A 24,106-nucleotide genomic window follows, 5' to 3' on the forward strand; every position below is an offset into this window, starting at 1 on the left:
TATAGAAAGTTACAGAATTGTAGTTACAGCATGACAAAATTTCGTAAAAAGTAATTCTATTAATATTTTGTATAGTACATCAAAATGTTAGCAATGATGATCTCTGGCTCATGGCATTGTGAGGACTTCTATTTCTTCTTTCTCTTCTGAATTCTTTTCAATACCATCTAGTAATTTCCTATTCAGAAAAAAAAGGAAAACATTTTTTCCACTTGGAAAAGAAACCCAATGTGCACTACGCAGAAATTTTGAGTAGCTTAAATGGCATAGTGTATGGTATTGGTGTGTGTGGTGAAAAATGGTAAGCCTGCCATTATGATAGCCACCTCAGTCCTCACTTGGTAGGTTCTGCTCTTTGAACTTGCAGAGACTGAATCTACAGCACATGTTTGACCTTGAGCCTTGGGTCAACCTTAGGGGTAGGGTAGAGCTGGGGGCTTGCTGGAGAACCAAAAATGGGTAGAAGAATCCGTGGAGCTATAGGCAGCACAGGGCCACAGTGCAGGGCTGCTTGGGCACTAACTCTCCAGGGCTGTGTTTATGAGGCTTACTTCCTGCTGGGCCTCAGGGCTGCTAGCCAGGGACACCTAATGGGCAACAGAGCCTCCTTTTCTCCCCCCAAAGCTGGAATGTTCTAAATTCTTCCTTGGGCCAAACCCCCCTCCCCACAAGGTTTCTTCTGGGCTCACAGAGGTCACCACACAAAGGCCCAGCTGGAGTTTTTGACAGGAAAAACACAAAACCCACCAAACCTTTTTTTTTTTTTTAAGTACCTCAATCCTTCCCAGTCTCCAGGGGTTTAATTCTCATCTGTAATAAGGCTCAGATTTGCAGATGGATTTTGCAAAGCTGTGGTTAACAATTAGAAATCCTTTATCACCTCAGCCTGTGGCCCCTTGGACCTTGTTCCCCTTTCTCAGGACCCCTTCCTTCCTCTCCTGGGGTATCTCCTCCTCTGTGGCTCTACAAAAGAATTGTTCTGTAAGTATCTCAATCCTGATTTAGTCACTGCCTTTGCTAATCACCTAAGTGCGTGTTTTTCCTTCCTGGTTGTTGTTAGTTTAGCTCCTGGTAGAGTCAGGCTGGGCTACCTTGACTTTCTGAATGAAGGATATGGGAGGAAAAATTCCTCTGGCACTTGGGTTGGTGGTATTTTTTTCTTCAAAGATGTCACAAAGGTTCCAGTCTTTGACGGTACAGAACCAGAAGAAGCACTCTTCAAATCAGATAATTTCTAACTGGAGCTTTGGGGATAAAAGGAGCATGGCAAATACAAGAGGAGAGGAGCTGCCTTTAACCTCTCTGCCTATTTGTGGGAGTGCTGAGGAGGGCTGGAATCTCGGGAGTCCTCCTTAGCATAAAGGCTCAGGGAAGCAGCAGAAGGTAGATTCCTGAGAGAAGTCATAAAGCCTTCCCCTTAAGCCCTTAAATAACTCTCCTAGTGGTCTGCATGTCTACCATTAGAAATTCCTTATTTGGAATGAAGCATTATTCTTTTCAAGTATCTTCCATGAAAATGAAGTTGTAGCCAAAACATTCACAGCACTTCTAGTTAGGGGATTTTAGGTAGTTTTTGTTTTCTAAATTCTGCCTTTCTGTGTTTTCCAGCACACTTTGCTTCAATAATAAGGACAAAACTGAACTTATTTTTAAAGCAATTAGAAAGTTTCTCAATCTGTTTGCAGTTCCTTCCTGAACTGTCATCAATCAACTGATGCAGAAGGAAAGATTAACTGATCCAAGGACAAACTTTCCAAAAATATGGCCTTAAGGAATGGCTTTAACACCTACTAGAGCCACTGGAAGCTAGAAGTGAGGTGCAGAGGAGGGAGCAAGTGTCTGCAATTCCTCTGAGGGGCTGTGTGATTAATGGATAGAAAAGTGAGGCTGATTTACAGATGAAGGCAGTGGTGGCTTCTATCAGATACCGAAGGCTGCTTCAGATCATTTCTTAAGCCCAAGGACACCATGTCACACTCAGTCTTTTGAAAGCACCTTAAAAAGAGGAGTACTGTGCACTAGATGCTTGGAGCAAAAGGTGGGAAAAATATCAGGGCAAGTACCCAGGTGAGAAAGGGTTAAGTCAGGAGCTGCTGTCAGTCTTGACCCTCCTAATCCTCTCCTGCAGTTCCAATCCCTCCCCTAAGGAAGATTAGGTAAGGATCCTAAGTGAAACTTTCTTACACAGCCCTTGAGCCATGGAGTATGTTGGCCTCCTGCCCAGAAGACAAATTCTGCTGGCAGGGCCTAGATTTCTCTGTACCTCCAGAGTAGATGGTGCTTGGCCTCTAGGAGGATCGCTCAAAGGGAGGTATCTTTTAAAGGTACTTGCTTCTAATAGCAGCTCTTCAGTCTTTTGTATTTGTTAAAATGGACTTCCTGTCCCCATTACCTTATTTGAGATGCAAAACCTTAGAGATGAGCAAATAGGGCCTAGAGAAGATAGGGAACTTCCTGGACAGGTTTCAGGCAGAACTGAGACAAAAAAAAAAAAAAAAAAAAACTAGATCTTTTGACACTCAGGTCAAGACCCTTTATCTAAATCCTATCTGCCCTCACTTCCTACTGCTCATCAAACAAATAAAAGCAGATTGTAGCCTGGATCACCGCCCAACCATTTGTAATTTTTTCTACCTTGTCTTCCTGACCCTGACTGAAAAGTGAATCCCCATGGGGCCATTGTGGAATAAGCTCTAATGACTTGTTCTTCCTCTTGCCCAGCTATGCCAAATGGACTCTTTGGAGATTCTAAACCGCAGTGATGACATTTTCTTTACTTTCCCCCCTCCCCAAATACTTTCTTACTTTAACTGAGTCAGGCAGGACTGGCTCTGATGAAAAGCACTCCTCATGGGAAATGCTGTTGATTCTCATGGGAAACCCAAGCATGGCTGCTCTTCTGGTGCCATCTCAGGAAGGCTGAGGTGAAAACTACTTCTCTGGGAGGTAGAAGGTCTTCTCCAGCAAAGCATCAAGTTTGTTCACTAACTTTAACTGAAAGCACAGATGTAGATAGAAGGAAGGAGGGAAAAGGATAAATCCTGGGTGGGAAAGGGAAGAGGACCCAGGGACAGTTTCAAGGAGAGGATGAGTCCTGGAGGTTGACTAGCAACTAGACATACAAGTAGTAGAAGGTAGAACAGCAGGCTTAAGGGTTTGGAGACAAAATAAATGTAAATTCTGAGAAATTTAAGTGTTCAAGCATGATTGGGTCATGTGTGTGTGTGCGCATGTGCATGCATGGGAGCATAAACCATGGTACTGGAGGTTAATGGTAAGATATGAGGTTGGGAAGAAAAGCAGGGGCCAGACAATGAAGGGGTTTTCTGATTTCCTGCAATAAGGAGACTGAACTTCATCCTGATTGGAATTAAAGACTTCTGGAGGTTTTTTTTTTTTTTTTTAAAAAAAAAAAAAAAAAAACATGGCAAAGGGTGAGGTGACAGTCCTTATTTCATTTCCACTTCAGAAAGGTCTTTGACTACTGGATAGATAATTGATTGCAGGGGCAGTTGAGAAGTGGAATTAGTCCAATTCGAGGTACCTGTGTGATTTCCAAATGAATAAAAGATGATGGTTGCAAGAGGTACCTGTGTGATTTCCAAATGAATAAAAGATGATGGTTGCAAGGCCTAAACTAAGGTTTCAGTAGTAGAGATGGAGAGAAGTGAATGGATTCATGATTTATTTGGAAGCAGATCTGATAGGACTTCATAATGATTATATATCAAGGAAAGGTGAGGAAACAAGGGTGACTGGCTTGGATTATTTGATGGCTGATGACTCCATTGAGATAGGAACTGAGATAGGAAATACTCTATGAGGAATAGTTTGAGGGTATGGAGAGAAACGGGCAAATGATTTCAGATTTGCAGAAGTTGAATCTGAGGTACTGTTAACACATTCAGGTGGGGCCATTCCAAATGCAGTTGACAACACAAACAAAGAACTCAAGAGAGAGATCTAGGGCTGGGGTTGTAGCTCAGTGGGAGAATGCTTGGCTAGCACATGTGAGGCACTGGGTTTGATGCTCAGCATCACATAAAAATAAATAAAATAAAGGTATCGTGTCCATCAACAACTGATAAAAAAGAAATAGTGTAACTACAGAAACTACAACCTAAAGAGAGAGAGAGAGAGAGAGAGAGAGAGAGAGAGAGAGAGAGAGAGAGATGGTAGTTAGTCATTGGCACAGAGAGAGAGAGAGAGTAAATGAGATCACCCTTGGAGAATGTGAAGAATAAACAGACCATAGGAAATCTAGGGGAATAGTTAGATTTAAATAGTGGGCAATGGAAGAGGAATTTTTTGTTGTACTTGGGATTGAACCCAGGCCCTCATGCATGACAGTCAAGTGTTCTACCACTGAGTACATCCCCAGCCACAAAGAAGAACTTATGAAGAAGACATAGGAGAATCTTTCTTCCTCTTCTCCATACTAGAGATCAAACCTAGGAGTGATTTACCACGGAGCTGTATCCTCAGCCTTTTTATTTATTTATTTTTTTGTTTGTTTGTTTTGAGACAGAGTCTCACTAAATTGCCCAGGTTGGCCTCAAACTTGGAAGACTCCCACTTTGGCCTCTTCAGTAGCCAGGATATAGGTATTTACTACTATGCCTAGAAGAATCATTTTGATGGGTGGGGAGATCTGGGAATGGTGCTATAGACGACAAGGGAGAAGGCATTTTATGAAGGAGAGGGAGAAGAAAAGATGATAGACAGAACCATTGGATGTTGGAACAAGGAAGTAATTGATAACCTTAGTGAGAACATAGTCAGTGGATGACTAATGGCAAAAAATCAGACTGCAGAGAACTGAGAAGTGATTGGGAGGGTGAAGAAGTAGGGACATCGGTATTAAATGGCTTGTTCAGGGATCTGGACTGCAAAGAGATTGATCAAGAAAGAAGGTAATAGCTTCATGGTGAGAAGGCAGAGTAGGGAGCTTTAAAAAGAGTGGTAAATATTTGAAGTAGAATGCATACCAGGGAAAATTAGGACCACCAAGCAGCACTGAAAGCCTCACTGTTATGCTCATCATGATTGGGATAAATGCAACTCAATGCAAGTTAACAATAACCATGCCAGAGCACTGGGGATATAGTTCAGTGATAGAGTACTTGTCCAGCAAGTACAAGGTCCTGGGTTCAATCCCCAGTACAACAAAACAAAACAAAACAAAAATCACTAATGTCTTCAAGAAAATAAGTGCCAGGAAAGAAATTGCTCAGTATCACAACCGAAAGTGACAAAGTTCATCAAATTATTGGTTCCTGTTCTGCACTGCTTTGTATCAACACTGGCAACATAATATTGGACACTGATGAATTGTATTGACTATCAACTATGTGGCCAATGCTGTAGAGGCACAAGAGAAGTTTTTTTCACCCTCAAATTGTTTATAATTTAATTGAAAAGATAAGATATTCAACAAATGAGTCTGCACATATACATACATCCATGCATATGTATACAGGTGTGTGTGCATGTGTATATGAAACTGTTTTTTGCCCGTTTCCCCATCTCCCCCTATTGTATTTACTCCTTTCTTCCTTTGATAGCCTTCATCTCAATCTTTTTTTCCCAACATTGGGGAGCACTTTGTAACCATTATAGTTCAATGTCATTGACTCATTTTGAAAATCTGTCTTTTATAGTCATATGGACCTTCTCATACCTCTTTACCACTCTTATTCTTTCATTAAGAAGATATTTTTGGGCCTGGGCTTGTAGCTTAGTGGTAGAGCACTTGCCTAGCATGCATGAGGTGGTGGATTTGATTCTCAGCACCACATATAACTAAATAAATAAAATAAAGGTCTATCAACAACTAAAACAAATTTAAAAAGAAGATATTTTTGAACATCTGCATTAAGTTAAGCACTGTGTAAGATATATGAGATAGAGATACATCAAATGTAGTCTCTGCTGTCAAGTTGCTTGCAGAATAGCAAAGAGAATAAGAGTTTAAATACGAAATTACAATATAGTGTGCAAAGTACTATCCTTATTTTGGTTTCCTCAGTAGGTATTATTGGTACCTATCACAAAAAAGATTGTGATGATTAAGTGAGCTAACACATGTAAAATGTTTATTAATCATTACATGAGAAACACTAAAGTATTATTATTATTGCTATGAGGATGGTGATAATTGAAGTAAAGAAATACAGGATAATATAAGAATATAGAGAAGGAGTACTTGACCAAGCGTAGAATAAGAGACATCTGAGCTAATTCCTAAAGGATGAGAAAGTACTAAACAGAGAAGGAAAATGCATGACATTCTATATACAACAGCCTGTACTAAAACTTTTAAGCTAAAGATCATTTGACATGATTGAGGAGCTAAGAAAAATTTAGTTTAACAAGGTAATGGCAAGAGGTGAAGTTTGGGAGGTCATGGAGTACAAATGACTTTGGACTTCATCTTTTAACCAGTAGGGAGCCATTGGAATGTCTTATATGGAGTAGTGACTTGATCATATTAATGTGTTGAAAGATCACCTTGGCAACAATGTGGGGAATGAATTGGAAGAGGCAAGATTGTAAGTAAGACCAGTTAGGAAGCTGTTGCTTCCAGGTGAGATAGAATGATGAAACCCTATACTAGGAAGTAGCAGTGAAAATGAAAATAAAGGTGGTGGGGGGAGTCATGGATTCAAGAGATATTCAAGAGATAGAATTGGTGGACATAGTAACTATTAGATGCAGAGGATAAGAATAAGAAAGGTATCAAGGATCACTTCTAGGATTTTGTTCTGGTATAAGGAGATGGACAGAGGTATTATTCAATGACCACAGGAGATCCAGAGAACTGTTTGAAGAAACATGTAACAGGGGAGGTAATGCGTTTTCTTTTGGACATGCCAGATTTGAGGTGCCTATGAAATTCTCCTGTGGAAATTTTGAATAGAGGATTCCTCTGCCAGTTTTGCAGGTCAAGAGTGTCTGTATTAGAAAATCAGATTTGGGAGTCCCAATGGATAGGTAATAGATTGTCATAGGGGTAGATGTGTTTGCTCAGTGGTAGAATGTTGACTGAGAAAAGAATGAACTTTGCAGAAATACACTTAAGAAATGAGTAGGGAAGGAGAAAATTTGAAGAAGGCTAAAATGGAACAGCCAGATTGTAGTGAGTTGAAGAATTAGTGCGCTGAAGGGTCTTGTAGAGGATAGAAAAAGATGTACCCTTCATCCTTAGTGTCCTGAACCTTGGAAAAAGTGGGGACTCCCTGAACACTGCAAAATCCCGTGCAGCTCCGAGGGTCCAAAGGATTGGTTCAGATGCCTGCCTCTTATAAAGCCCTCTATTTTAAAGCAGCTTCCCTTTCCTCTATCCTATAGCCCCTAACAGATAGTTCAGGGAACTTTAGGGATCCACCTAGGATCTGGAACAATCTTTCTCTAGAGTCCTCCCACATCATCTGAGAGACTGATGATGGGGGCATCTAATAGGAGAACAGATAGGATATATCTGGTGTGTTATACTTGCAGGGGCTTAAGGCCAACCTCACAGAGAGGACTTTGGGAAAAGCTGGGAAGACCTGAACTCTCAGAGTATAGGCGAAAGCTCTGTTTCCTGTCCCAATCTGCCCTGGAGTAGATTTTTGCTGTGGACAGGATGATTCAAGCCACTACTCTCTAAGTCTTTAGAGATTCAAGCAACCTCTAACAAGCTGGAGTCCAAGGCTACATTTCTAGGACCTCTTCGTCCTGATCCAGTCCCCTGGAATTTGGCCTCATTCTGCAATTGTGGGGCCCTTTGGCACTGTTGCTTGGCAATGCATTAAACAGCAGTCCTTGGAGACTAGCAGTGGAGTTAATGCAACCACCATAACCGCCACTGCCATCACTACCTTCTCGGAAATAGCCACCTGTCTGGCCCCTGCCTTTGTCCAACTGCCAACCTAAGGCATGTGCCTACGCAGGAGGTGATGACATTTTGGCTCCAGTTTCAAAGTTTTTTTTTTTTTTTTTTCCTTTCTCATGTGTTATTTCTAAAGATAACAAAGGTCAAAAGGCATTCAGCATTTTCTGGTTTCTCATAAGCTTCTGGTCAATATTTAATCTGGTTTATGGATTTTTTTTTAGGTTTTCTAGATGCCTTCTTGAGCCTGCTTGTGGCCGCCCACAGACACTTGTAAGGAGGAGAGAAGTCAGCCTGAGAGAGACACCTTGAAATGAAGGATTAGAGGCCAGGATTCAAGGATCGAGTTCTGCAGCCAGAAGACGAAGGAATAGGCCCTGAAGACATTTCTGCTGAGAGGTCTACCATGGCCTCTCTTAGCGTCCAACTTGTGGGCTACGTCCTAGGCCTTCTGGGGCTGCTGGGCACATTGATTGCCATGCTGCTTCCTAGCTGGCGTACAAGTTCTTATGTTGGTGCCAGCATTGTGACAGCAGTCGGCTTCTCCAAGGGTCTCTGGATGGAGTGTGCCACACACAGCACAGGCATTACCCAGTGTGACATCTACAGCACTCTTCTAGGCCTGCCTGCTGACATCCAGGCTGCCCAGGCCATGATGGTGACATCTAGTGCAATCTCTTCACTGGCCTGCATTATCTCTGTGGTGGGCATGAGATGCACAGTCTTCTGCCAGGAATCCCGAGCTAAAGACAGAGTGGCAGTAGTGGGTGGAGTCTTCTTCATTCTTGGAGGCCTCCTGGGCTTCATCCCTGTTGCCTGGAATCTTCATGGGATCCTGCGGGACTTCTACTCACCACTGGTGCCTGACAGCATGAAATTTGAGATTGGAGAGGCCCTTTACTTGGGCATTATTTCCTCCCTGTTCTCCCTGATAGCTGGAATCATCCTCTGCTTTTCCTGCTCATCCCAGGGAAATCATGCCAACTACTATGATGGCTACCAGGCCCAGCCTCTTGCCACAAGGAGCTCTCCAAGGCCTAATCAACCACCCAAAGCCAAGAGTGAGTTCAACTCCTACAGCCTGACAGGGTATGTCTGAAGAACCTGGGGCCAGGGGGTGGCTGGGTCTGTGAAACCAGGGGACAGTGCCCCCAGGGGCACAGGAGAGGGACATTGCCACTGGATCATGTCAGAAGGTGCTGCTGAGGATAGACTGACTTTGGCTATTGGATGGAGCAAAAGGCAGACATGGGAGCTGGTATGGCAGCATGTAGGCTGAATTGCCAAGTATACTCGCCAAGCCATCCCATATCCTTCACCTTTCCCCCCACCCCAAGTACTCAACCTCAAACTCCAAATCCCACTCCCTACCTTTGACCAGGCCCCAGAGGCTCCTTCCTACATTTTGGTTTATGTGGAAATCCATCCCAAAACCTACTAATCACATCCCACTGACTGACCCTCTCTGTGATCAAAGATGTCTCTCTGGCTGGCTTTTAGCTCATTGCTGGGGGATAGAGAGAAGAAGGAATGGTGACTTATATGGGCATCGCTCTAACCTCTTTCTCAAACCTCCTTCCAAAGAAACTGATTGGTCAGCAATGAGCCCTGGAGCCTCCAACCCACTCTTGTTATGACTCCAGAGTGTCCAGGCTGGTTTGTGCATGAACTGAAAGAAGGCCATCTTATGGTGTCCAGGGAATGGAAAGCAACTAGGTTCAGGACGGGAGGAAAGGAAAGCAGCCTGGAACCAAAAGCCAGAACCATTTTCCCAGGGCACTTCCCAGAATTCCTTCACATATGTGTGTTAAGGATCAAGCCCATAGCTAGAGGGAAGGACAAGGAAAAAGATGTGGTGGAAAGTTCAAGGCAGCTGCTAACTCTGACTCCACTGAGGAACTGCTTCAGAAACTGCAGTTTCAACTTTCACCAAAGACTCTGCCTCCCTCTGGGGCACCTGACCTGGCTTCCTGTCTAAACCACAAGGCTAAGGGCCATAGACAATGGTTTCCTGAGGAACAATAAACCAGTTTTTCAAGAACTGGTCCTTGGCCGGGAGATGACAACAGGAAAGCTGTGGGAGACTGAGCAAGATACTACTTCTTGACCCTGGTCAAAAAAGAATAAGAATTTTGGTATCTAAGAAATTGGTTGGACATGTGTGGTAACTCCACTGGGTATTTCTACTGTGCCAAAAAGAGGCAGCCTCCCAGAAAGTCTTCAGACCTAACGGAAAATCAGCCCCAAAGGGCTGAGACCAGCCCCCTGCATGGGGTCTGCTCACAGAGCACTATAGAGCCTCTGAAAGAACCCAACACCAGTTGGGTCCTTTGTCACCCTTCCTATCCTCCTCACCATCCATCAGAAGATAATCCCAAAGGAACTCAAACGCTGTGGTGTGGAACATACATGCCCAAGGTGTTGTGACCATGATCTGAATGAGAACTGAGCTGCTGCCTGGGATTGCATTTGAGGCACAAGTGTAGAAAATGGTTCCCAGGCAGACAGTTCCACATCCAAGGTCTGAGAATGCTCCAATTCTCCTGGAATTGGAGTTGGTGGGGGGTCATAAACTGGAGACATTTTTCCTCACCAGTTTGCTATGACCACCTTTGGAAGAAATCCAGTACACCTCCCCAAATCTCAGTGCCAGCAAAAGGAGCCCATTAATGGTCTGTAACATGCTTTCATGTTTCCACCTTCTTACTATGTTCAAGTTGTTCACTGACCTGGAAGCCCTCTTCTGATAGCCAAGTCCTCCCCATGCTTGGAGAACTTGCTCAGCACCACCTCTTTCATTGAGCCTTCTCTGACCACTCCATCCCTCTCTTTCCCCTCCTTCTTTCAACCCCCAATGTACAAATTGCTTCTTGATGCTCATCATTCACAATTTCTGGTTGTTAGTTTCGTGTGTGTGTGTGTGTGTGTGTGTGTTTATGTGTGTGTGTATCTGATCTCAAAAGCACATTGTAAACACTTGGAGCTATATCTTAGACCTCTTTGTACACCCCAGACTATGTGTAACAGTGCTGGGCGCACAATAGGTGATCAATAAACATGTTTTGATTGAGTAACTGTTTTATTGATTAAAAGGGAGCCAAACTGGGTACATGTGACTAGAAGAAATTGGGGCAAGGAGTGGGGAGGGTGGAAGCTGGACTTTGTCCCTGAGGTTAGATAGAAAATTCCATATTTTTACTGGAAATAACTAGAAAACATGACAATGCCCCTCACCAAGGAAACTAACCATCTTGGCCAGAGCTGCTGCCTTTTTGGAACAGTTATTTCATTTAAGTTATCTACTAAATGGCTATGTGCTTATTCCTTTCATTCTTTTTTAAAATATTTATTTAGTTTTTGATGGACTTTTATCTTATTCATTTATTTATATGCAGTGCTGAGAATCGAACCCAGTGTGTCACACATGTGAGACACGCACTCTACCATTGAGCCATAACCCCAGCCCCTTCCTTTCATTCTTGTAACCACCATTATGAAGAGGATGAAATAGATCTCACAATCTCCATTTGGCAGAGGGGAAAAATAAGGCTGATACAGGTATAAAAATTTTCCCAGGTCCACACAGCTGGGGTTAGTGCCTCAGTCTCCTAATTCCCAAAATAAGACCCTGCTGATCTAACAGTATTCAGAGCCAATAGAAAGAGCCTAACAACTGTCTCCAAGGAGCCTGAAGAAAATAACTTAAAGCTAGCAAGGTAACAGTGGGGGTATGAATGCTCTCTTAGTCTCCCATGAGGGTGATCTTGAAAAGCAGGACTTCATCAGATATGAAAATTCCCCTCCTGCCATGCTGGCCAACTGGCCAAGCTGGGCTCAACTAATTGTCCCACCAAGGAAATGCCAGGTTTATGTTTCAATAAGACACAGCATCTCAGTTCCAATTACCCTAAATATGGGAAGTATGGGAATCTAGGAGGCCATTCAGCCTCTTTGGGAATTAACCAAGCCTAATTCATAAGGGTGTTGTTAACTAGGACAACACTGATAATAATGGGGCCCTTGAGATTTAGCTTAACTAGACCCTGAATCTAGGGGTCCTCAGCTCATAGGAGCCTATTATGGCACTACCCTTGCACTTCTTAAGTGGGCCTTTTTGTTGCAAAGGCTAGAACCACAACATTCAAGCCTATTTAGAGGGAATGGCAGCAGGTGGGAATACGGGGAGAGGGAGAGATCTTTGGAGAAAAGCCTAAGAAGTCATGTTTTTGGTCTGGCACCAGGAATCCCAAAGTACATGATTAGGGTTCATAAGAGGTTGAAAGAAGGGGTTGCCTTACTGATTCTGCTGAGCTGTGTGGGCAGCAGTCTGGTAAGGGGCTCTAATGACCCTTCACTGGCAACCAAAGCACCTTCAGAGCTACCAACTTCACTGCATCCTTCAAATACCTCAGCAAAGTAGATCTCTCACAGGAGACAAAATGGAGGTCTAGAGAGTGAATAAAATCCCTCAAGCTACAGAATGGTGTTAGTGCCCCATCTGTATATAACCTTGGAAACTCCTTCCATGGCATTAGGATCTGAGATTCCAGTCTCAGAAGGTGTTTGAGGGCCTTTTGCTCTTCAAATTCTTGCAGGTTCCCAGTACCTGTCCACTTCTGGAATAGAAGGGTTTGTGAGGGAAAAAGGACATAGAGCTTCCCTTTGTCTTAGTGTGGGGTTCCTGTGACCTTTCTTAATCTGGGAAATTTCAATAGAAGAAAATAGAATTTCATCATCAACTAGAAAAACCAGGGAAGACCTGACAGAGCCACTGATCCCCTTGGCTGGTTGAATAAGAAAAGCCTTGCTCTAAATAGTTTCCTAGAAATCTTCCCAAGTCTGGGCCCAAGTTGACCATCTATAAGCTAACACCATTACCTTCCATCATAAAGTAATTTAGATAAACCATAGACCTAGGGGGATAGTGAAGGTCATTGTGTTTATTTCCCTACCTCATGGCTCAACCCTTGCACAAGGACAGATGTTTCTGCCTTCCATTCCTCTGATAATAGTGTGACTCATTTTTTCTCTCCCTTGGGGCCCTAGTGACCCACAGCTACGTGATCATTAATGGAGCTGGGGAGACTGAAACTGGATTCCTAGTGGAAAGGCAAGCTCCAACTTTTTGAGAGACCTTCGGCCAGTCAAATAGCCACTCAGTCAGCCCTTTAGCCAGACAGTCAGCCAGCCCACACAAACTGAACTCTTCCTTTGTGTTAGGCAATGTGCTAAGAGCTGTGAGGGTGATAAACGATGTAAATTCTGCCTTGTGTACATGTACAAACATATAACAAAAATCTCACCATTATGTATAATTATAGTGCACCAATACATAATATGGTTAAAAAAAAAAAAGTCTGCCTTAGAGGATTTGACAGCTGATCTAGGGGAGAAAAGTCATGCACATCTGACTACTAAAGGCAGAATTAACATACCAATCTGATTTTTGTTGGTGTGTGTGTGTGTGTGTGTGTGTGTGTGTATTTTGTGGTGTTGGAGATTGAACCCAGGGCCTCAAGCATGCTAGGCAAGTGTTGTACCACTGAGTTACATCCCCAGTCCTACAAGGCTGGATATAGATGCTCTTAGGAGAGACAGGAACAAAGTGATTCAAAATAGAGGTGTCAGGGGCTAAGAAAAATATTTACATATGTTTCCTTAAATTCCAATCCATATGAAATGAGTGCCTGGCATTAATTGAACTTTCGGGGGAAGGCTGATTAGAAGAAACTGCTTCCTGCAGCTGAAGAACTATGGGAAATTGACAAATAGCGTGAATAGGAGTGCTAAGGAGCTAACAGGGATATATCACACAAATAAGCTGTTAATTGCCCTTTTGGAGTTATAAGACCCCTAAAGGACTTTAAGAAAGGGAGTGATTCTGAGGCTCAGCTTCACCTTCCTCATATCCTTTCCTTGGGACGTTCTGTGAAAATTGGTGGGGCAGCAGAAGCAGTGCCCAACCAAGTAGCTTGGGGCCTTTTGGCTCTGAACCAGAGGAGAAACATGGGTATAGGAGAAGGAGGAGAGGAGAGAGTAGGGGCCCAGTGCTAAAGGCAGGCTAACGAGGTCTAACAGGGTCAAATGTTCCCTCCCACTCAGCCCTGGGCCTATGCACAGGGGAGTCTTTCATGCCTGTAGCTGCCCACTCCAGGACACAGAGGCCCCAGGCTAGGAAGTGCATGTGCTCCTCCTCAGGTGGCTGAAGCGTGGCCTTGGCCCAGCCTGATCTCCCTGCCTAAGCAGCTACTGGCTTTGATGAGACATTCTGTTATCTCAACAGGGAAAGGAACCACAAACAGGAAGTCCAGCAGTTATCACTCTCTTCTTCCCTATGTTGAGGCTCACTATATGTGATATGATCAGTGATACAAGATTAACAAGCTGTTATCAGGTACAGTGATATAGAGACTGTAATCTGACCACCCACCTCCTACCCACAACCCACCACTTTCCTGGGAATTGTACTTAGGAATTCCTAGCTAACTCTCACCTATAATTCTATTCTATAGACTTCATTGCTCCAGAAGACAAGCAACAGTGTCTTAGGGCTTGACAAAACTGGAGGCCAACATGTAAGGGCACATCATCAGGTCCCTTTTAGGAGAAAGCTACTGATTTCCTGTCATTCCTTAAGTCTCATTCCTCCAAAAAGACACACATTTCACAAGTCATGTCCTAGGAGGGCTTTGAAAACTTTCAGTTTGCAAACACTCATGACTGTGTGGAGATAACACTGAGAATACTCACATGCTTTAAAAAAGATAATAAGGAGTATGATGTGATGTGAAATTAGATGTCAGATGAGTACTGGTATTATGGTAGGCAATCCAGCATTTCAGTGGTAGCTCCTGTTATCCAATAGCACTTTCAGATTTTTTCCAGACTTTGTGGTGGTTGTTTGGGAGAAAGGCTAGTCACACAAAAAGAACAAAGAGAAGATGCTCATTGCAGCTTCCTCTAAGCCTGTTTATTCTGGAATTACCCAGTGGGATGCAAGAGAATTGATATGCATCCCCCACATGGGATGATACTGTGAAGACTTCTTGGTTTAAAAGCACTAAAGGACTCAGTTTAAAACTCAAGTGTATTTACTGGGAAAAGAAAAACATTCAGCCACATACCTGAATTTGTATTAGTTTGTCATTTTAGCCTTAAAAGGAATCAGAAAAGATGAGTCTAGTGAGTTTAAAAACTAGAACAGCAATTCAGCTACAACACACACTGCAATTTGGAGAAGGAGGGGATTTTTCTAAGTTACATATGCATCCTTCAACTAAATAATTCAACCGTTTCAAAGATGGGGAAGTAAAAATCAAGAAAAAGGCAGACAGGATGAGAAGATGGTGACATCCTCCTGTTTGCAATTCCAGAGGCATCTCATGGTTAATTTTACTCCTCTGTGTGTAATAATAAACCAATATGTTCTCAAGTGTCACTTTCTCACTCCCCAAGAGACTTGCCCAACTCAGCACTGTCTGGGGAGGGGGGTTCAAAGGAGCCAGTGAGAACACCCACGGGCAGAGGCCAACAAGTCCAAGACCTCCTGGAGTGTAAGAATAGGATCTTGATGACTGTTTTGATATCAGGAAAGCTGCCAAGCAACGGCCCAGAGTGAAAAACCCAGTCAAGAGGAAATGAATTTCCACGTTGTTTGGAGGGATATTCGTTACATAAGTGAACAATTTCCTGATCATGAGGGCAGTTAAACATTGTGTGGGATTATGGAATGCTCTTCCTTGGAAATTCCTATCAGTGTGGGCTGGCTTTAGCATTTTCCTATCAAAAAGAATACAAGACTCATTGTATGGTGTAATTGGCAAAGAGCTTGGACTCTGGAATCAGACAAACCTGGATTTTACCTTAACACTATGGGAAAGCTACTTCAATTCTCTACACTTCAGTTTCCTCATCTGTAAAATGGGAATAATACCTGCCTCTTGATATGGTAATGGGAAATGGTTAACTGTTATTATCTAAGCATACTGGGAACCTAAAGGGGATAGTGCCAATCATATCAAATTGTGTTTATCTTGGATGTGGGGGCAGATGGTAAAGTGTATTTTTTTACCATGGTTCTGAATCTACATTTAGTATGGAAAGTCTTTCCCAGGCCAAAATGTCTCAAGATTCTTCTCTGAAGTCTGAATACCCTAGAAGACCTTGGATAGGCTTCTACTGTTAAGATTCTATTAACAGAAGCCAGGGAGAAAAGCAGACTTGAGAAGTTGGAGGGAAAACAGCCTGTGATGGCTCTTTTACCCTCATCAAAATCTATTAAGAATCTGGGGTGGAATAGAATCATGATTCACCATACCCCAGAGCTAGAGAAAACTCCAGTTCAAAGGAACTGCAGAGTGGGGTTAATTTTCTAAACTTAAGGACAACTGGAGAGATTCCAACAGTCACTTTCTTAATTTTTAGCCTCCAAAACATCCATTGTTAGGCAGATTCAGCATACCCTACCTCTTGCCAGCATTGCCAAGTCCTTGGTTCATTCCATTACTTATCCTCTAAATTGGATAATTCACCCTTTCTCAACTATTTATGAATGCTCCCTGTGTTTACCTGTCATCTCGTGACTTTGTTTATACTTTTCTTTTCCCCTATGGGGATAACTGGGAAACCCTCACCCAACGCCACTACCTTCCCAATTCTTCTGGATTTTCTGGGCCCATCGTGAAGACCAAACCTTTAGAGAACACTTTCCTCAGCTCCTGCCTAAAGTTATCTTGTCTGCCCCCAAGAACACAATGGGCAGATGTATGGAAGGCATTTGGCATGTAGAAAGCATCCAAAATATTTGTCCTATTTTATCTAAAAGTAGTTTGGGAATTTCTGGTGATTCACATAAAAACTTTGGGTTTATGGATGGAGGCAAGGAACAAAATGAATTTCATTTGCAGACTTTATTTTCCATTAGAAAATGGGGTTGGGGTCAGGCATGGTGGTGCATGCCTGTAATCCCAGTGACTCAGGAGGCTGATACAGGAGGACTGCAAATTCAAGGCCAGTCTCAGCAACTTAGTGAGGCCTTGAGCAACCTAGTGAGACCCTTTCTCAAAATAAAAAAATAAAAGGTGCTAGGGATGTAGCTTGGTGGCAATGCACCCTTGGGTTCAATCACCAGTGCCAAAAAAAAAAAAAAAAAATGGGGCTGGAGGCATAGCTCAGTGGTACCACATGTATTTAGCATTTACAAGGCCTGTTCAATCTCTGGCACTGAAAAAGAAAATGAATAATATTTATCTTACTTAATGACTGAAGTTTTCCTATGCCTAAGACTATCTCAGTTCTTCTTTCAATTACCTTGTTTATTATCCAAGCATGTGCTCTCACTTTTGATTCAGAATGTATGGTTCTCAAATATCCTGTCAGCCTAATATAAATCATGATTTAGGGATGTCCTTGTCATGAAACATAAGTCGTTTTTTGAGGCAATCACTTTTGGCTTATCCTGAGCTCATATCCAGCATTCCTGAGCAGACCTCTATGCTTCACTCCTAATAGAGTATTACAGAAAGGGGTTTTAATTCATAATATGGAATCCTGAAAGACATTTTATCTTGAGATTGCCCTTGGGACTAAGAACCTGCCAATTATGCCTCAGCCTCTAAATTGTTAGCCCAGATAATTTACAATTACTGACCACGGGCAGCAAATCTTGCTGCCTCCTTGTGCCACAAAGTCTCTGGTCTAGGTCCCTTTCATCCAACAAATATATACTGACCTCTTAATATGTCCCTGGAACTTGTTTCCTTGAGACCTCTTCTGTCTGTTCTTTGTTTTTATATAGCTCTTCTTTCTTCACTTGAAATAAACTAAGACAACTCTTGAAAATACTGAAGCCTCAGATTTTTTTCTCCTTTTGGTTCTTAGTCTCAAGATCTGGTCTCTATAGCCTTCTCCGGGGTTTATTCTATAGTCCTTAGCATTTAAAAATTGCCCAATAGAGAACGTCTTCTGGATAATATTCAGAATGTTTGTAGTAAAGAACACCCATATTCCTTTCCTCCTTTGGCAGCCTTTCTAATTAATTATTCACGTCATAGATTAGCTAAAGAGAAACACTAGGCCACTCTGATCACTGCCCGCCCCCAATAACCTGAGCAATGCATTGTCTCAGTCTTTCAGAGTTTATTGCCCAGGATTGTTATCTACCTCACTCATGCTGTATTTATCCAACCCTGTCTATGAATGGGACACTGTTTTACATCCTTGGGGGACAGGAAGATATGAACAAAACACAGTTCCAATCAAAAACTCATTTGTTAGCAATCATTTATTGATTACTATATCCCAGGTACTAAGATAAGTAGAATACAGTGGTTGACAAAAACAGGCACAGCCCTGCCCATCATGCAACTTATCATTGAGGGAGTCATACAGGGATCATGTGTGTTGTGTTCACCACTGCATATCTTGCAGCACACAGTAGGTACTCAATAAATATTTGTTGAATCAAGGTATGTGACCAGATACATAATTATAAATTGCGAGCAATGATATGAGTTGGGAAAAAAAAAAAAAAAACAGGAAAAAAATGAGAGAATAATAGAGAAAAAGGAAGGCCTGTTTGAGGAAGTGACATATCAAGACCTGAAGGATAAGGAATAGATAGCCTTGCCATGAATGGAGATACAAGTATTCTAGAAGGAACAGTAGGGGTAAAACATGTCTCAGGAGGTGGAACAGTAAGGGTACAAGCTCTGAGGTATGAAAGAGCTTAGAATGCTTCAGTGGAAAGACCACAGTGAGCCAGGGTAAAAGTGGGGTAGGATAAAAGGATTCATGAAACAAAGTAAAAGAAGTAGATAGTGGTCTTAAAGGATGTTGTAAGGGGTTTGGATTTTATTCTAAGTGCAATGAGAAGTTGTTTAATGGCTTTAAACAGGGAAGTCATAAGATTTAATTTGCATTTTTTTTAAAATCACATCTCTAGTGAAAATACAATTGTGGGAATAAGAGTGGACATAAGAACTCCTGTTATGAGCTATTATAATCCATTGGAGATGGACTAAGTTAGCTATGGTAAAATGAATAGTCAATATATACTTTGGAATAAAACTGACAGACTTGACAGATTGGATGTAGAGGATGAGAGAAGAAGAAAACTAAGGATGACTTCCAGTTTTCCAGTTTAAGCAACTGGGTGGGAGGAGGTGCCATTTTCTAAGACAAGGAAAACTGTGGAAGAAAGAACAGTCCTGGGGCATATCACTGTTCATTTTTAACATGTTTTATTTGAAGTGTCTATGAGATATGTAAGTGTAAATGTCAAATAGGCAGTTTAATATTTGAATCTGGAGCTATCTAATATGAAGACTAGACAAGGAAATTTGTGGTAAGAGCCTAATAAGTGACATAAAACTTAAATATTCAAAGGGAAATGTCATGTCTAACTTGGTTAATCAAAGAAATTTGTAGAAAAAAATGGCATTTGAGCCAAAATAAAGATGATGTGGAAGAACACTCTAGGTAAAAGGGAATGGAACAGCAAAGGTAGAAAAGGAGAGAATCTTAAGGCATGTTTAGAAACTGAAAGAGTTCAGTTTGGATGGAATATAGTGTGTGTTTGGAATGTTGGAAAATAAGTCTAGAGAGAGTGGTTGAAGCCAGGTCACAAATGGTTTTGAGCACCATGCTAAGGAATTGGTATTGCATTCAGTGGGCAACTGTCAGCACTAGCAAATCTTTGAACAGAGGCATGACATGATAAAATTGTTAAAAGCCATTTAGTAATATTGAATAGGGTGGACTAAGTGAGAACAGGAAGCAAGGTAGGCCAGTTAAGAATCTATTTAAATTATCAAGGCATGAGATAATAAAGGCCTAAATGTCAACATGGAAATGGAAAGTTCAAAGGCAAATGTGAGAGATATTTGAAAGAAAGATTATGATCATGTTAACCTAACCTTTTCAATGTCTTTGCTTCCACACTAGATAATAGACTCTAGAGTAAGGTTGTAAAACAAGTTCCAATTTCTCCACAGTGGTATTTAGAACTCATGCTGGTATGGTTTCATAGTAAACAGGTAACACTTCATATTGTTGAAGTGAATGGACTCACACAGATAACTGTTGCCAGGAAAAAAACAACAACAACAACAACAACAACGTTGTGGGGTCAAGACCATGGGCTTTCAGGGAATGGGCCAGGGAGTAAACTGAAAGCAAGTACTAGTAAAGATGAGTTAAATTTTCCATTATTTTCCTTTTAGAGCTCAATTGCCGGTCCTCCTTCCTACTCTGCCCCTCACTTGTCCAATGAACACAAAGTCTGAACCTTCAACAATCTGACTTTTCCTTCTACCAGATTCCCATTCATATTATTCATATCTGTACAAAGTCTTATGCCCTCTCAGCCCCCAAATGACAAGCAAATATCACTGAAAAAATGGCTTAATATGCTCCCTATCCCTCAGTAATATTTACACTTAGATAAAATGAGACCTTGACTATAATGATCCAAATATCCAACATGAAAACTAATCATGTGGCAAGTTAAGGTGAGGTGAGGTGGTGTGGCAGTGGCCAGGGATATCTTTAAGTACTTGTTCTAATGGTGAAGCCTGGTTCTGGCCTCCTCCTTTCCCCTGCAATCTCACAGGACTATCTATGATGGGCTTCCTTTCAAATGAGGTAAAATATGTTTGTAAAAGTCTTCTGAAGTAACTCTGCAGAAGAGAAACAGAATGAGTATCCAAAGCATTTTGTCTAGCTAATCCTTTTTGCCACTGCTTGAGCCTACCTTGCTTTTATATTTCTATACTTCCTATTTTTCACTGTTGATATAGATTTTTTGATGCTGGGGACCAAACCCAGGGCCTCATGCATGCTAGGCAAGCACTCTACCACTGAGCCACAACCCTATTCCTTCATGTTTTTATATGTTCTTTGTTCAATGTCTTTTGATGAGCACCTGGAACTCTTTGGAGAGTACGACCTATATAAATATAATAAAGCAATGAATGAATAAAACATTTCAATTTACATGAGTATAAGCTTTACTATTTCTGATACTATGAGGTCTATCCCTCACTCAGGATACCCTTAAGGATATATAGGTATATTCTGAGAGACATCAGATCTCCCTACTGTAAAATACTTCTCCCTATAACTGAAAATCTTCAAGTTGGTGATACATATTTAAAATTGATGAATGTTGAAGATTTGTTTTTTAATATTCCTAATTAAAAAGCAAATACCATAGTGGATGGGAAAGTGGGTAGGTAGATGGGTCATGATTTAATCTCAGTTCCCTTTACATTAACCTACCACTCCTACCTAAAACACTTTTCCCATTCTGAATTTTCTGTGTCTTTGTCCATGCATGCTGTTCTTCCAGAGGTAATGCTAAATTTAACCTAAGTAATAAATGGAATATTACATATAGTTTCACAGTCTCTCATTTGATACCCAAATCCAAGTCTAATTGTTCTTTAAAAATAATTCATTTTTTCAAATGTAAGAATATCAAGTTTATTATAGAAAATTTGAAAAAGGCAGGAAGATAGGAAGAAGAAAAAATTATCAACCATAATCCTACCACCTAAAGAACAACACATGTTAACAGTATGGCCATGCTCATTCTTTAAACCTTAGTTTAGGTCCCATTTCTGGTGTGATGCTTTTCTTGAGCTCCCTTCCCATATTTCTATGTTATGTTTTTACCACTAACTTATATAAACCATATAATTCTGTGGATAATTAGGTAACTTGGTGTCTTGTATTTTCAACTAGATTGTTAGAATCTTAGTAGGCTGAAACCATGAGTACTTCATAATTCATCAAGAAACACCAGGTATGTTGGACCTAGTATTTACTGACTGACCAAAACAAGTATGAACCATTTCAGAAAGGATATAAAATAGGCCAAGTAAAAAAGCTTTCTGATCACCTAGCTTGGTGACTCTTGCTTTTCTGTTCCTGGAATCTTGAAAGTCTATTTAATTGGTTTCTCTATCTACACCATAACTGAGTGAGCAGCAGACTGATTAAGATCCAGGATTTACTCAAAGATTCTCTACATATGGCATAAAGGAGACAGAGAGAGAGAGAAAGAAGTTTTTTGTGTGTGTGTTTGGGAGGAAGGGAAAAAGAGAAGAGAGGGAAGGCAAGAGAAGAATAGAGAAGTATAGGAAAGAGTATATATAGTACACAGGCTGAAAAGAAAAGAATATATATAGTCTGGTGCTCAATCCAGTATGTGATTTGCCTCCAGCACTGTGTACAGGATCCCATCCACTTGTTCTGAGTCATACCCGATCTCACGAAGCTCCAAGTGAGGGAGGACAGAAGTAAGAAGATAGCTGACGTGGATACGCAGTCGCGTAAGCTTTGCCAAAGCCCTGTATGATAGAGTGAGGGGGCAGGAGAAGAGATGACATGAAGTCATTAGCCAACATAATAAAATGAAGTCCCTTCAAAATGGGCCTACATTCTCAACAATTATGTTTCCATTAGCTAAAAAGAAAGAAGAAAGCACAATGCCACCAAACACATGGAAATTGGGGCTGAGGCTTTCTAAGAAGTAATTATCCAATCCTTGGTGGCCTATGAATTAAGGTTTCCTCCCTTGTCTATGACCATTAACTGGGGGTCCTAAGAGATGCTTCCCATTAGCACTCACAAGCTCATAACTAAACCCTAGTAATTAACCTTTCTAGGTCATCTCCCTCTGGGGTCCGGTAGGAGACCTGAGCCTTCCGTAGCACTTCCAGGTGTGTCTCTGTCTCCTTCAATTTCTCTTGTAATTCTTGCTTTTCCTCTTTGGTTCTTTCTAGTTCAGCTTTCAGAATCTGGAATTCAGCTTGGCGATAACCCATGTGTTTCTTGCTCCAGTATAACCCTTCTGTCTCCTGGGTACTATAGGTCACCAATTCATGTTGAACTTTCTTGAATTCAGAATGCCAGTGATTCCTCTCCTGTTCCAGCTCCTCCACCTGAAGTCCAAGAAAAAAATTCAATGAGCCCACATACTACTGAAACCTTAATAGAGTGCCCAAAATTGTTCTTACTATCTTTACCCTGTGATTCCATTATACATATTCCTCTAATTATAGAAATCTCTTTTCAACCCTAAAATATGGAAGGGAAGCCCATTAGGGCTCACTCAATCTGAAACATACCACAGAATGGTTCACTGACATATTTTGTTTAAAGGCCTCAGAACGTGAAACCATCAGAGCACCAACACCCCATACCCTTGATTACAATGAGCTCTAATTCCTAATGGTAAGATGTTGCCCAAACCTTTTGCTGGAACAAATTTCTTTCAGCCAAAACACATTCCAATTTTTCTGTGGTTCTTTTCAGTTCTTCCAGTTCTCTCTGGTTCTTCATCTTTGGTGTATTACGACCTCCACTCTCCTCATAGCCTCTTCCTTTCTCCCCAATGGCTGTAGCAGAGGTCACAGAAGAATAAGGCACTGGGTTCCAGGATTCAACAGTTTTTCTTCTCTCAGCAAGCTCCTCTCTGTTAAAAGGGATTAGCTGAATGGGGGCCCCTGAATCTCTAACACCTTTTGCAACACCAACAACAGCTACAAAAGGTCCCTTGTTCACTTCTTCTTTGTTTATGTTTGTGCTACCTCTATTGGATTCTCCTCTATTGGATTCTTCTGCTACCAATCTTGGCATCTGATCTTCTAATTCTTCAGGAAGCAGGGACCCTTGGCGTTGGTCTTGGGCCCCTGGATATAGAACTGATGCTTCCCTATTCTGTCCTGTATTCTTGTTTGCTTCTGGGTATTCTGGGAAAAGGCACGGTGGTGTACTTCTCTCAGAACTTGATTTATCGTGGCTGTTCTCCCCTTCTGCGTAGGCAACAGCTGCCTCTACCCTCCTATAAGATCCAGGCATGGAATAATCCAGGGGAGATGTTGGCATCTCACTCTGGAGCCTTCTTCGTTTTTCCACAGGTTCCTCACCTAGAATCCATTTGTACTTACTGCAAGAAGAGAAAATTAAATTGTAAGTGGTCACAATATATGTTAAGTATATTCTTATGCTATGGAGCCCCTCCTCAAATTTTCCATATTAAAACTGCCTTTAGATGTCACTCACCAATTCTTTCATAAGAGAAATATATCTGGTAAACTATGGTTAAATCATTAAACTATGGGTTAGCAGTTATATTCCCCTTTTCTTTATAAAATCACCCAGCCTCATGTATGTCATTAGAGTAACAAAAAACAACAACAACAACAACAACAACAACAACAAAAAAAA

The 24,106-nt window shown here is 41.6% G+C and overlaps 2 protein-coding genes across 5 annotated transcripts in view; one reads left to right on the plus strand and one right to left on the minus strand.

Moving 5' to 3' along the window:
• The first annotated feature begins 881 nt into the window (after positions 1-881).
• Cldn2 (claudin 2) lies at positions 882-10,943 on the plus strand. Its single transcript, XM_046420755.2, has 2 exons — positions 882-981; positions 8,098-10,943. Exon 2 carries the CDS (start codon positions 8,280-8,282, stop codon positions 8,970-8,972), a length of 693 nt encoding a protein of 230 aa, XP_046276711.1. The 5' UTR covers positions 882-981; positions 8,098-8,279; the 3' UTR covers positions 8,973-10,943.
• Positions 10,944-18,137: 7,194 nt separating this feature from the next.
• Morc4 (MORC family CW-type zinc finger 4) overlaps positions 18,138-24,106 on the minus strand; it is a 62,720-nt gene continuing 56,751 nt past the window's right edge. For 2 of the 4 annotated variants that reach the window (XM_058571618.1, XM_058571617.1), the window contains exons 15-17: positions 23,129-23,825; positions 22,573-22,818; positions 18,138-22,224 (exon numbers count right to left, since the gene is read on the minus strand). In XM_058571618.1, the coding sequence (XP_058427601.1) occupies positions 22,144-22,224; positions 22,573-22,818; positions 23,129-23,825 (1,024 nt within the window). In that variant the 3' untranslated portion in view covers positions 18,138-22,143. Of the gene's footprint in view, positions 22,225-22,534; positions 22,819-23,128; positions 23,826-24,106 lie in introns of all 4 variants that reach the window. The other 2 variants (XM_058571616.1, XM_058571615.1) reach the window with 1 other exon arrangement.

This window comes from Marmota monax, unplaced genomic scaffold, assembly GCF_021218885.2.
Source record: "Marmota monax isolate L192 unplaced genomic scaffold, Marmota_monax_Labrador192_F-V1.1 WCK01_AAM20220418_F8-fsc00050, whole genome shotgun sequence".
NCBI lineage: Eukaryota > Metazoa > Chordata > Mammalia > Rodentia > Sciuridae > Marmota > Marmota monax.

What these genes read in the sequence shown, in the direction of transcription:
- Cldn2 (XM_046420755.2), top strand. Translation starts at nt 8,280, where the DNA reads ATGGCCTCTCTTAGCGTCCAACTTGTGGGCTACGTCCTAGGCCTTCTG.